This window comes from Sinocyclocheilus anshuiensis, unplaced genomic scaffold (assembly GCF_001515605.1).
Source record: "Sinocyclocheilus anshuiensis isolate Anshui unplaced genomic scaffold, SAMN03320099.WGS_v1.1 scaffold1694, whole genome shotgun sequence".
NCBI lineage: Eukaryota > Metazoa > Chordata > Actinopteri > Cypriniformes > Cyprinidae > Sinocyclocheilus > Sinocyclocheilus anshuiensis.
In genome coordinates this window covers 92,001-106,408 of record NW_015542421.1, presented here as the reverse complement: position 1 = coordinate 106,408, position 14,408 = coordinate 92,001, and the positions used below count along the sequence as shown (strand labels likewise).

Here is a 14,408-nt window from a genome sequence, read left to right as displayed (position 1 = left end):
GTGCGACTGACTCAGAGGGCTGCTGGGACACTCTGGGTGCTGCACAGCCACTTGTCATTCAAAATATACACCAGATCATCGCCTATAGAAGCTGCAAAGGAAGGCAGTGGTAGATCATGTTCCTCACACCAGACCACTTGTGCAAGTCAGAAAGTGACTGTTTTTCATCATGGATTTGAGGAAATATACATATTTAACCAAATTATTTGTTGTTTGTAACAAATAAAAACACATAAGAGTCAATCATTTACAGAGAGAAAATAATGTGTGCGTGAACGTCATGTTCTGTACTTGCACCCGTGATGCAAACACTGTACAGATAAGATCACACTTCCTGTTGCTGGACTGTCTTTAATTCCCTATAAGCATTTGTCTTCTCTTAATGGAATTAATTAGGATCAATATGGCTAGGCAGTATAAGTACACCTTTGGCACTTGCTATCTTTCTTTCTTTTTTCTCTGAACAATTACAATGTAAATGTGATGATTAAAAAAGCATTAGTAGCCCATTCTTAACATAAATAGCTGCTTTATGACAATGCCTACATGAAAATAATTGTGTTTGGATATAACTATGCTTTTGGATTCCAGTTCAAAGATACCTAGAACAACAGATCTAGATACCTAGAATGGCAGTAAAACAAGACCAAAAAAATAAAAAAATAAATAAAAATTGAGCAAAGCAGGAAAAAAAGCGAAAAAGCAAAAAACAGACAAACTAAAACAGATAAAAGGGAGAGGGCAGGGGAGGAAAAAGAACTGTTATCAAAACAAAATATTTAAGATATATTTAAGAATTGAGCTTTCATGGTCATGGAAGAACAAAAGTCTAATAATACCTACATTTTGCAATTTTCTGTATTTACTAACAGTACAATGATTCCAGCATACTCATTGACCTGTCGATTAATCTCATGATCGTCATCACACACAATAACACAACTCACACTCACCAGCCTCACGCATGCAACACTGAAGGGCTTTGGTGAGAGGTTATGTATGAAGAATTACAACAGTGTTGTGGACTGGTGTAATTCAGGCCTTCAGCTTGACAGACTCTGTGCTTCTGCAATTCTTTAGCATCTGCGATAGAGATGTGGCTAAATTCACTTTGACTGTCACTGTAAGTGTAGTTAGTTAGGCTTTGTTAAAATGGTCAAAGAGTGAGAATCAAGTTCTCTGAAAGCATGAAATGCAGAGTCTTAACATTGTAGCTTCACAGCCTAGCACAGTTTATGGTGTCTAACAATCATGCTAACAAGCCCATAGAGATTATATCCGTATGGGCAAGCCCTTGACCTGACATGGATGAAAGTCCCTCTCTGCTGTGTTTACGTACCTCATGTCAAACTTTAGTGACACTACGAGGACTGTATGAGTGGCCTGGGGGTGGGATGGAAGGTGAGCGTTAGTGGCACAAATATTAACCTCAGAATGGTTTAGAAATTGTGCAGCAATAAAATAAAGTTGAATATACTGTGTTGAACAATTTACTCAAACTTTAGTCTGTTTGCAGTAACCAGCATGATAGCGAATTACATCACAAAGAACAAGTGTGGAAAATCTGAGCTTTCAAAGAGGACGTCAATGTTTTTTACTAGTGGGAAATTAATATTTAACATTATGTGAATTATTGCATTATAGCATTATAGTCTATAATGCAGCTAAGTTTCAATAGTGTGTCTGAGTTCATACACAGTATATTTGATCAGTGTTAATATTTGCAATATCCACAAGTGGATATTTGTTCATCCTTTAAACAAAAACACTGGTAGTCACATACATACATACAAGTTACATTACATCTGTATGTATGATTTAGACACAGAAAAACACGTAAACACAGCACAACACGACACAACAGTACACAGAACAACACGAAATGACAGTACACAAACTTTACACAACAAAGACACAAACTCTAAGAAAGATGATCACAAAAAGAATAATTAAGGGAGAGCAGGATCATGTGATGTAAGTAATGACTACAGTGAGAGGACAGGGGATAGTTTACATTCAGAAATTAGCACCTGCATATACAGAACAAGGATGGACAGAAATATAAACTTATGACATTTAACATGGTCAAAGATAAACAATTAATTCCAATATGCACATAGAAAAGTTCCCAGTAAGGTTGTTGTACGTCACTGCTGATTGCAAACCAGTAGATGTTACATTAATAATAAATAATAAAATATTTAATAAAGAAAGAAAATAAAGTAGTTTATGCAGCTAGAAACAACAGAAAGAAATATAAGTCTGCAGATGTTGACATTAGAGGACACAGTTAAACAACAAACATTGAAATAATATTCACAGAACATTCAGATCATGTATGATAGTGTCATACATGCAGTACACCGTCACACCTACTCATCCAATTTGAACAGCTTGATTTGAGACAATAAAACTTCAACCATTCACTAACCTTGGATAATAACCTTGCACTGAGTATAAACTGGTCTCGATTCACCAGAAAATGGAACATGAATTACCAAATATCTTTTAAACTATTTTTCTTTTCCATTTTTCTTAATTCTTTACATGAATCAGTCAGGTTCATGTTTCAATCATACTGAAGTTAAATGCAGTGGAGGGGCAGTGACCTGAACAGAATGAAAGCATTGACCCCTTTGTAAGCATTATCGTCCAGGCCAGCAACCTCTCAGCCATATCTCGCCACTCAATTTTACTGCACTGCAGTCAAATTCTCACACCGATGCAACCTGGAACTCTGACAGTTGGCTGCAACGTTTGTGGGTGAAAGAGCAGTTGCAATCAGCAGTTGTGCCAATTTGGTTGTTGGGAATCATTTTGGACTGCCATTCTGTGGACATATTAACTAATTTATAATATAATACAACTAATTTTAGCAGTATAGAATGCAGCAAATATATAATAACTATAAATATAATAACTAATTACTGAGTATATATATATATATATATATATATATACACACACACACAATATATATGCGTATGTATTCCTATAGAGAGAGAGAGAGAGATAATGCAGTTAAGGTTTTGTGGCAACTTTAAACTAATAAATTTAATTTAATAATCTGAAAAGGACATAAGGCACTGTTTATACACATAGTGATACATGATATGGTAAAATTGATAATGAATTGGTCTAGCTCATCGAGAGCCCAAGAGAGAGAACTCTCGGGTTCTCTGGTTACAGCAAAGATTCAGAAGTGAGGTTAAATGGGAGTACAGGGGAAAATCAATCAGTCTGCAGAGGGAGAGAAATGAGAGGGAAAGAAAGAGAGAGAATGAGAGAGAGAGAGAGAAAGAGGGGTGTGACTGCAGCTCTGCAGTGCAGTACTATTTCTACGCTTTAAAACAATGGCTAGAGAGGAAGATGACCACAATGCCCTCAGTCAGTGTGCCGTGGCCAGCATCCAGACTGCAGCTCTTACACATTTAGCCTCACCACCAGAGTCGGTCAATGGCAGGGCCCAAGGGTATGTGTCAAAATCTCAGTGTACTCAAAATATAAAATACAAAAACACCAGCACATCAAAAGAGCACTTTAGACTGAATAAATGATTGATAAAAGGGGGCAAAAGAAGAAACAAAAAAAGAACAGGGGCACAACAGCAATAAAATAATCATAATGGTCACCTAAGTGCATCTTGGGAATAAGTGGGCATCTGAACATTAAGGTTGCAATGTTAACCAATTTGCCAGGTTTTAGAAGACCAAATTCATATATATTTTTTTTTAGCTTGAACCATCTTTAACCCCTTCGTTTTATCTTTCATCATGTTTTGCTTAGTCCCAGAATGCTCTCTTCCACTGTTTCCTTGGCAACAGTAGGCAGGAAGGAGTGAGAGGGCAGAAGGTAGAAACAGAAAGAGGCGGAAGTTCGAGTGGGGAGAAGAAAGAAGAATACATGCTGTGGTGATTGAGGAGGAGAGCGAGGGAGTGGAAGATAAAGGGATAGTTCACCCATAAATTAAAGTTCTGTCATCATTTACTCACACTCCTATGATATTTTTCTTCCAATCACCATAATATTTTAGCAGAATGTCCAAGCTGCTCTTTTCCATATAATGAAAGTGAATGTGTATAGCTGTCAAGGCAAGATTTTTCCTGACATAAAGCTATACTACATGACTTCAGAAGACTTGAAATATAGAGCATTAAGGTTGTAATACACTACACGACTTTTGTACATGTTACAGTTTGGACAAGTCAACGCTAGTTGCCGAAAATTAGAATCAGTATGCAGATTTTTGTGACAGATTTCACAGAAAATTATTTGGTGTATGATGGGCACAATTTTTTTTAGCTTCACACTATTCTGTCCAGATGGAGGATATTAAACGTGTTTGATATTTAGAGCCAATTTTAAAACACATATTGTTTATATTTGTCATGCGTCTCCTAACAACCGACAGATGCAGACCAATACAGACAGACAAACGATTACAGTACGTCACTTCTCATACATTAAAAGATCCAACAAACAATGATTGAACATGTTCAATCAGCAAAAACAAATGCCGACCAATAGCAACAGACGCCGACAGGGTTAACACACTGATCTGACAAAATCAAACGAACATGTAGTATAGTGTATTCCAGCCTTTAGTAATATGGATCACTTTTATATTTTTATATTGTCTTTTTGTCCTTATTTTAATCTTGACAAACCATTCACAAACTGTATGGAAGACAGCGGCTTAGACATTCTGATAAACATCTTCTTTTGTGTTCTACTGTAGCTGGGTTTGGATTGAAAGTGAGTGAGTAAATGAATTGTCATTTTGGGGTGAACTATTTTAAAACATCTATACCAACAGACCACACTGAAAAGCCATAGCACAAATATAAACTGAAACAAAACCCTCAGATATGTGTACAGAACATAAAAATATACACACATACAGGTCAATATTATGGAATCTATAAAGAAAAAATGAGAAAATGTCCAAAATAAAAACTTTTGACCTTTCCTGACCCGTGCTCTTTTGCATTCGTCAACATAATTGAAAGTGTACTTGAAGAGGCACTGTGACCATAGTAAAACACACTCTGTGGGCACAAAGGAAGCCAGAGAGTGAGAAAGAAAAAAGGTAAAAGAGAGAAAGGAGAAAGCAAAAAAAAATAGTTCCACATTAAGAACAAAATGCCATTTACCCCTGATTTGGGTCTTAACCTACTGCATGAAAACTTTGCAGTGTTGATTTGTGACAATTGCATCACAGTCCTTAAAGTGTCCAGTTACCATGGCAACAGCCCAGGTATGTCATTACAGCCCTACAAGAACTTACCTGTGTCTGTCGGTATCAGTATATGTGTTTTCTGAGCTTTTTAGTGTCTGTGTTGTGTTTCACCTCACCTTAAATTCACTCTTGACATGTCCATGTGTCTCTTTCAAGTCTATCAGACACGTTTGTCTCTTCTCACCTGATGTTTAGTGTATATGTGAGTTAGAATTGTGTCCCTGATCAGTTAGACTACAGGACTGTAGCACACATCCTAACAGCGTCAGAGAGCAGTGTTTCAGCACAGCCCTATCGAGCATTTGTTATCTACTCATGGCTAGAATATTAGAGTTCACTGTTTCTGGTCCATATAATGAAGGGTTTTCATCTGCTGGCTGTGATGAAACACTGGTCAGTGGACCCCAGAGTGGAGGGCAGTTCCAGGAGAGAGAAGAAACCAGCTTTATTCAAAAAATAAACAGAAAATGCAAATAAAACACAACCCTTTTCAGTGACCGTTCACCAAAACCCCTAAAGCATAAAAGGCATTCCTCTTTCTAGTAGTAAATATAGTGTGGGATGGCAATTATACAGCCCTACAAAGGCAAAACAAAAATAACTACGCCAACGATGGAACTGGGGAAGTCAGATACTCTGACTTAACTGATTTGATGCTCTGTTTTTTTCTGAATTTAAACATAGTTGAGCCAAACCTGTTTGTTACAAGAGAACTCAAAGTCTAAGAGACTTTAGTCATAATGCAATGAATGTGTAGTTGCTGTGTTTTGCCTTTGAACGGCAGTATAGTGAGCACTGAAACTCTTTACAAAGACCTGAGGGGCACTCTACTGAGGTGAAAGGTCACCGCTAGGGAGGAGAAGGAGGAGGAAGAAGTCACAGCAACACCGAATGGATTACAGTGCACACACACGACAACACACGAACAAGGGAAGACAGTGTAACAGTGTAGCAACAAGAGCTGACATACAAACGCATGACACGACACAACCTGAGGAAGGAGATAACACAACAACAGCTCATCAGACAAGCGTACCTCAAAAACACATCAGAAAATACAACATCCCCAAACACACAAACACAAATTAAGCAGGAATCACACAAATAACCTTCTGTCACACATGAATTAAGATATTCAACACATTTTCATTTCATCATATGTGTGGGTGTGTGAACGTGAGTGTGTTGAACTATACTGGCCTGAGGGTTAAAAGTGCAGCGTTAACTTGTGTACAATCCTTAATGTGTGGTGCTCAGTTCAGTCAAGAGAAAAGAGTGTGAAAGATGCATAAATAGGAGGGGGGAAAGGAAACGAAATTGAGGAAACAATCAGAGGCAAATACAATTAGAATGACAAAAGTTTACTTTTGAGGGTAAAATGAGAGAAAGAGAGTGAGAGAGAAAGACAGAGGTGAGGGAGCTAGTGCTATAATGACATCACTCATATACTGTAATGCTTATGCTGCGTCCGAAATCGCATACTTCCCTACTAGTAGGCGAAAAACAGTACGTGAGGTGAGTAGTATGTCCGAATTCATAGTATTAAAAAAACAGTAGGTGAAAAGTACCCGGATGACCTACTTCTTCTCCCGGATTCTGAAGTGAGCATTCGATGGACACTTTACTATCCCATGAGGCCACGGGAGAGGATTTATTTTATTTTACTGATTTATTTATTTTTATTAATGCTCAAAAAAAGTACGCAAACAGTAATACAACCATCAACAAATAAAAATGATAGACTATGACAACAAAATAAAATAAATAAAAAATAAAAGAATTTATGAATGTCAGTGAAGTGGTAGGTCATGTGACAGTAACAACAATTGTGGATGTAGTACCTCCGAATTTCATTCCATATTCAAACTATATAGACGGTCATGAAGTAGCCTAAATTCAAATTTAAATGTAGTACTTACTCAGACAGTACGATTTCGGACGCACCGTTAGTCTTTGAGATATGTAAGGGATAATGCACGGCTAGCTGTGCATTAAATGATGCACGACGTGGAGGCCAAAAACCATCCGACGCGAAGCGGAAGCCAGCATCGACAACTTAAAGCTATTAATGATGTTTGTAGCGCAATATTTAAAGGGTAAAAACGACGGATATTTTTGTCAGTTACGGCTCTAGCATTCTGCCCGCTTTAAATCAGACACAGAGATGAAATAGTGCAGTAAGACCACCACATTTATTTGAATTAATTATCGATGGAGAGAGCGAGAGAGAGAGAGAGAGAGAGAGAGAGAGAGAGAGAGTGATGACAGTTGTGTGTGTGAATTACCTGAGTCTGCGTCTCTCTCTACAAACAATGAAACTGTTTAGTTACTTCAAAAACAGTGATTTTACCACCTCATTGCTCAGGAATATAATGTAGCGATCTAGTATCCAGGCTATTTTATTAAAGTCCGCGTGAACCGAAGTTGTGACCGACTTTACTTCCGTATTGTGACATACTTCAGAGAGAAACGGAATATTGAATGAGAAAAACAGAGGGCGTGGCTTGTTTTTTCTACTGCGAACTGATTGGATGTAGTAAAGTAGGCGTTTCCTGACAGTTGGATGGGCATGTTTAAAGGGTCATGATGAAACCCCAGACTACTTTTTTAGATAGACAAGACAGACAGATTAATAAACAGACGGACGGACGGACGGACAGATAGATAGATAGACAGACAGGTGTTTGTGTTGCACATCATAGAAGACAATGTTAGCATCCGATAATTTGAACTGTTGGAGAAAACTGGTTAATTTTAAGCTTTTTTGCGCTATTTTCATCTTCCGGGTTTAAAATCTACATTGTGTTGACGTCACAATTTGTGACGTGGCAATGGACTATAGTACATCGATGACGCGTCGGTGTCTATTAAATTATTCATGAGACTGTGCGTTCTTATCCTATGAGAAGATGCTTCGCTTAATTATTCACAACAGCATGTGTTGATTTGCTATGACAGACGTTTCAGACTTCAGACGATTCATTCACTTGGTGAGCATAACCGTTTTTACAGCTCTGTGACACCCGTCAAAAGGCCACAGAATAAGCCTTAAAAGTTCTCAGAGGTGCAACAGTGCGTTCATATATATGTTTTCGATGCTGAGTGCAAATGGCTGTGCATTTATTTGTGTTTTTAACTCGATGGGAGCGAAATGAAACTCTGTCTGAACGCAAAGCTGTGTGTGTTGTCTGTCTCCCCTCTTTCCCCTCCTCTGCTCCACTGTCCACCACGCCCACTTTTTTAGCATTTTTTAAAACTGTGGTGAGAACTAACCAGTGCTGAAATGGGGGGTTTCATGACCCTTTAAGGATCAAGCGGCAACCTCCCACTCTCTCTTGTGAAGCCAACACGGAAGTGACTTAAACTGTAATTCGTCAACTGGCCGCTAGAGGCTGGCTGCAAAAGGGAGTCAATCCCATAGACTCCCCATGTTAAAATGCCCAACTTTACAGCAGAAAAAAACATGTTTACAGCCTGGTTCAAAAACATTATTTTGGTCTATATAGCTAATTTTGCCCTTCATGACAACTGTGAGGGGGTGAATTTTTTTATAAGTCATCCGTTTAAATTATATTAAGCCTTAAAGTTCTGCATAATTAAGGGTGTGGCCACTTGAGTGACAGGTGGATTGCCGCTGCTGTCACCACCGTCGAGCTAGGTGGGCGTAGTTTCAGCAACCAGCTCCTGCCTTTTTGCCCATTTTCGATTATCCCGGAATGACGTGCGGTGACACGCCGCCAAGATGGTGACGGCCGGCTCCGCCTACTTTAGGCTTCAAAAACACTCTTCAGGAACCTACGGGTGACGTCACGGACACTACGTCCATGTTTTTATACAGTCTAGCCCTGCGTCCCAATGTTCATACTATCCATCCTGAATAGTATGTGAGATTAGAATAAGTGTGCCCCAAAGCATAGTATGTTGAAAAGGGTATGCCAAAAGTCCCCGGATGGTCTACTATTTCAGGTGGATTTTTGAAGTGTGGATCCGTGCACACTCTAATGGCTAATATTACCCACAATCCATTGCGTTTTGACGAATGATTCGGTTGAGAACTACAAACACGAATAAAAAGCATTTTTTAAAAACGACAAACATGGTGGATGCGCGTGACCGACGGTAAGTAGAGAGGTTTAGATAAAGGGGTTTGAGTTACTAATAATCAACATTTAACCTGGTAAAAAATATTTATTTAATGTTATCTGTTATATTTCATCTGCAACAGCAGTGTGAACTTTTATAAACATCCATTTGTTCGTTTTAAATGCATCATTATACAGAAAATATGAGCAGAGTTCTCTGCATGAAGACCCGAGGCTAGCAGATCAACGTGCTAATTATTTTCTCTCCGATATGGTAGGAAGTTAAATGAAAGGAAATGTGGAGGATGTTAAAAGGGACAAGATGATTGACAGGCCAGTTTACAGTGACAGGATGCGTGTAATTATGCGATAGAGCAGTCCGTTAAAGACGCAACTGTATGACATTATAGTATGTCCCAAAGCTTGCCTACTCTTCTACTACACACTCAAAAGTGTGTACTTTTTCTTCACCAAAAAAGTACATACTTTAAGGGCGTAGTATAAGTAGGCACATTGGGACGCAGCATAGGTTAAGGATGTTATGCTCAAGCCCAAGCCACCAAACTGACGTCATCAGAGAAGGTCCGTCATTTCAGAGGTGAGGTGCATTTTCAGATTTGGATTAAAAATTATAAAGGCAAACAATTTTTTTTGTGGATTGACTTGCACGGATGAATTGATCACCACAAAAATAGCAGTGTGCGCTAACAAAATAAATATAGTCAATTTTGATTTCATGTGTACTTTATAATAAAAGTCACGGGGCAGCGCTGACAAGTTTCTGTGTGTGTGCAGCACGATCTGCTCTCTCTCTCTCTCTCTGTGCGTCAATTACAGCAGCGCATTAATATAACTGACTTGGAACTAACTGTGCATTAAACGGTTTTAATGCATACCTGCCAGCCAATCAGAATCGAGTATTCAGACAGACCATGGTAAAAATGTAGATATATAGTAGAGGTTTCAAAGCTAGTCTAAGCAAACACTCACATTTGAGTCAGAGAGAAAGACGAGATACTGATTCTAGTCTGCTGTGGAATCAGGATCAGAAATTAAGGCTCAGGGCAAAAATTCCACCAAAAGTTACAGAAATGCCCCATGGTGAATTACTCCATTTTCTAAAATTTAATATATACAGTATTATATAATATTTCATCCTATGTACATCCTGGGTTTAGTATTAAAAAAATACATAAATCAATTATTTAAAGTGTATTCTAGCATTTATTGGGTTAAGATGCCTTATGGACTACTCATTCCTTAATTTATTTTATATTTGATATGAATTAGAATTATGGAACTTGATGCTGAGTGTTTTTATTAGGTTAGAAATAAAATGCCCTTATTAAAGGCTAAAATAAATAAATAAATTAATTCCAGGGGCAAATTGGAAAAAAAATGACATTGCCCATTTATTAAAAAGTTTCTGACACTGTCATGACTAAACTTACTGTGTGAATTTAGTCTATGCAGATATTAAATACTTAAGTTAGATCAGTGTGTAAATTGTCAAACACAGAGACAGAACACATAGAAGACAGTATCCCCCCTGATTCAAAGGCATATTGTTCCTGTTAATGAAAAGACATACTGCAAGTCATGTACTTTAGTACTGAGTGTGGCTACTTATGTTTGTGTTTCATATCTATGGTTGCTCTAAAGCATGAATGTGCTAAATATATTCTTTGTCCAAATTCTTTGTGTCCTGTTGAAATATGTGCATATAAAATATTTCCCTGTGAAATAGCAGTGTGCCTTATGGAATTAATTAAATATTGACCTCTATGCATTAGACCTCTACTAATTTCTACGCTGCATCACTGGTTGCTTTTTTGAGTGTTACCTCTGATTCATTATGGTTTGATCCAAGAAGGGGCAGAATTTGCATTGAGGTCCTGCTGTAGCAGTGGCCCTTCCGGCTTGAACCACTCATCTGCTGGGGGGGAGACTGGGTTGGCGCCTGCAGCTTCTAGTGTTTTTGTGGGTGGGGGGTTGTAGGATTTGGTTGTGTAGAGGGGTGTATTTGGAATACGTGGAGGTTGGTGGAAAGGTGCAGGTGCAGGATGGTATAGTATAGAAGGAAAGGCAGTAGATGTCAATCAAGAGGATACAAGAGGATGTGACGCGAAGAGTGTGAGGGGTGGAAAATAAGGAGAAAAAAGGCCAAGATGAGGGGATGGATGGAGGGAAAGGGACATGGGCAGAGACAAGCCAGAGTGGGAGGCCAGGAAGAGAAAGAGAATGAAGTAATAAATCAATGAATGACTGCAAGAAAGAGCAAAGGCAAGCCAGATAGATAGATAGATAGATAGATAGACATAAAGAGAGAGAGATACAACTAGACAGAGAGACAAATAGGAATAACACAACAACGTGTTATTCATAATTGAGTCAGGAATTTCAGTTAAATTCCTGAATTTTTACTGAATCTGAATTTATGTAGAAACAGGAATCAGAATTGCAGTATTGCATTTAAATGTAAGAAAGTAGAATTAAATAAAAGCCTTGACATTTTATAAAAATATTTAATAAATTAGCCAAGCTGGAAGAACACTTCTCCCAGAATGCATTATCTGTGTCTTTCTGATTCAAATTCCAATTTAACTTCCTCTGGGATGTGGCCAATTAAATTCAAACTCTTGAATTGAAAGCGCCATTTCTTTAATTCAGAATTTTGCACAACCCAGACAGATAAGACAGAACGATAGAGCATTTGAAGAGCTTGTTGGCCAGACGCAGTGAATTTTTTGATATATCTGTTAATAATTTAACTTGTGCTAGGATTATTTTCACTGAAAAGTCCTGATGTTATCAAAGATTAATCACATTTAACCAAGATATGAATGGAATTATTACTGCGTGTGTGGTAAGAGCTTTTCTAATGACGAGCGGCCTTCAGAATGATTGATGTGGTGAATTATGAGGAGAGATGCAAGAGGAGAAGGCAGGGAGCTATGCTGTTAGTATGGATGTGGGAGAGTCTGTTTTAATGCGTATACCTCTGATGTACTTTGTGAAGTGCAAGTCAGTGCATGTATATTTGTGTATAAAAATATATATTGCTACAATGAATGTGTCTTTGTCCTAATATACAATAATAAGCATTTGAACATACAACTTACCTTTCCTGAGCCTGTTCTTTGTGATGCACACTGAAAGTATGAGTTTAATAATGTGTCCATTTGTGGGTGCTGCATACCTTTCCTGACATTGCTGTCTGTGGTGCGGAACTCTCCGGTACTGAGAAGGAAGCAGGCCCTATCGTGGGGGTAACGTTCACGCCCTGTGCATGTCCCCAACCCACTGGTGGCCGGACTCCTGTCATCTGGCCCTAGCACCTGATCTATGGTGGGACAGTCCTCATTAGCCAGAGCTGCGTTTGCAGCATCTCCATTCTGTTTTGAGTCTGACAGGAAGAAAAAAAGAAAGAAAGAAAAAGAAAATTACTATTAGTGGTACTGTGTGCATGTGATAATAGAGACAGTCACAGTAACATGAAAAGCCAGGGAAGAGGGAAGAAAAAAGTCTGGGATGAAAAGGGATGAATAAAAAGGGGCAAAAATAGAGATGCGCTACAAAAAGAGCAGCATCACTTGATTAAAATGCTGCAGGGGAACTCAGAACATCACACACACACAAACACACACAACATGCACAACATGAATGAGTATGCCTGAAAGAGTGAGATGTGCACACACTCAAACAAAGAAGCTGCAGGGGCACTTGTTCTTATAGCTTCCGACACAGCTGTCAAATCTAATCTGACGTGAGTTACCGTTCAACAATTTACAGAAATAAGCCAGGGGCAAAGCCTGCTACAGACATGAAGAGAGACAGAAAGAAAAAGGAGGATGGCGAGGCGAGGGAGAAGATGACATAGGGACCCATTATGCAATTGGACCTCATTGGAAGAAATTAAAAATATTTATCTGTGAAGACGGTAGTCCATATGACCATGAAATCTGGGAAGATGATGATCACCTTCACAGTGGCATAGGGACAAAGGGTGATGGATGGATGACACAAAAGTTTATAGCAAAGGTCATGACATATGGTTGACTACACCAGATATAACTCACATTCCTGACAGCCATTAAATGACAATCACTTAAGAGATAATAAAAGTACTTATAATACAAAAAAAAAAAAAAAAAAACATTTATTCACCCTAGTTTCCTTAAAAATCCACTTGGATTTATTTTATCCGTGGAACACTAAAGGAGAAATCTAGCACAATGTTAAGCTGCTCTTTTCATACAACAGAAGTAAATGGAAACCATGGCTGGATTTTGAGTGAATAATGAGCAAAGTTATAGGCATACCTGTTCCTCACATAAAGCCATTCTATTGCTTCAGGAAATTTCTTGGATAGACTTGTTATTTTTATGGTGCAATGTTTTTTTGTTTTTTTGCCATTTTTTGACCCCATTCAATTTCACTGTATAAAATGGAGCAGCTCAGACAAAACATCTCCTTGTGTTTTCCACTGACAAAATATAATCATATGGGTTTGTAATTTCGGGTGAACCATTTAAAAACCTTCAGCATAAAATCAAGCTACAGAATCAGAGCACCTCTCACGCAAGCCAAAAAAAAAAAACCCCAACACACTCACACATGGGGACGGGGGACAAACAAATGATTTTGTTAGAGGTTTCATACTTTTAGTTTTACACTACTTAATAAAACTTTGTTAACAGTATGATGAACATGATGGATATGATGCCAGTATTGTAGGTGTCAAGGGCATGTGGGATTGAAGTTACAGGAGGGCACATGTACTAAAGCGTTTCTTCACAGCAAGCATCTCAGTATGTTTATGCTCCCTTTTATTTCCTTGGGAACTTCCAGCTGTGAGAACTCCATGGAAGAGCAAAACAAAGATGAGCAGAGAAATACAGCTGTCATCCACTCGAGGCTGCTGGTTCCAAAAATGTTACTTTTTAAGAAAAACGATCCGAAGTCATCCTATTTATAAGGATGCAATGTCATCTGTCATAATCTGTATCTTTGGTGTTGAAATCAGCTAAAAATCGGCAGAGATGTGGCTGTAAGCAGGATGCTGTTGATTTGAAACCTTTTGCTTG

At 38.3% G+C, this 14,408-nt stretch overlaps 1 protein-coding gene across 13 annotated transcripts in view; it reads right to left on the bottom strand.

The window, feature by feature from the left end:
- kcnc3a (potassium voltage-gated channel, Shaw-related subfamily, member 3a) overlaps window positions 1–14,408 on the bottom strand; it is a 59,311-nt gene that overhangs the window by 8,693 nt on the left and 36,210 nt on the right. For 7 of the 13 annotated variants that reach the window (XR_001634759.1, XR_001634758.1, XM_016492904.1 and 4 more), the window contains exon 4: window positions 12,521–12,727. Coding sequence is in view for 10 of the 13 variants with exons in the window: in XM_016492904.1 (XP_016348390.1) it covers window positions 12,521–12,727 (207 nt within the window). In the remaining 3 variants the exon portion in view is untranslated. Of the gene's footprint in view, window positions 1–6,209; window positions 6,231–11,164; window positions 11,291–12,520; window positions 12,728–14,408 lie in introns of all 13 variants that reach the window. The other 6 variants (XR_001634757.1, XM_016492907.1, XM_016492903.1 and 3 more) reach the window with 3 other exon arrangements.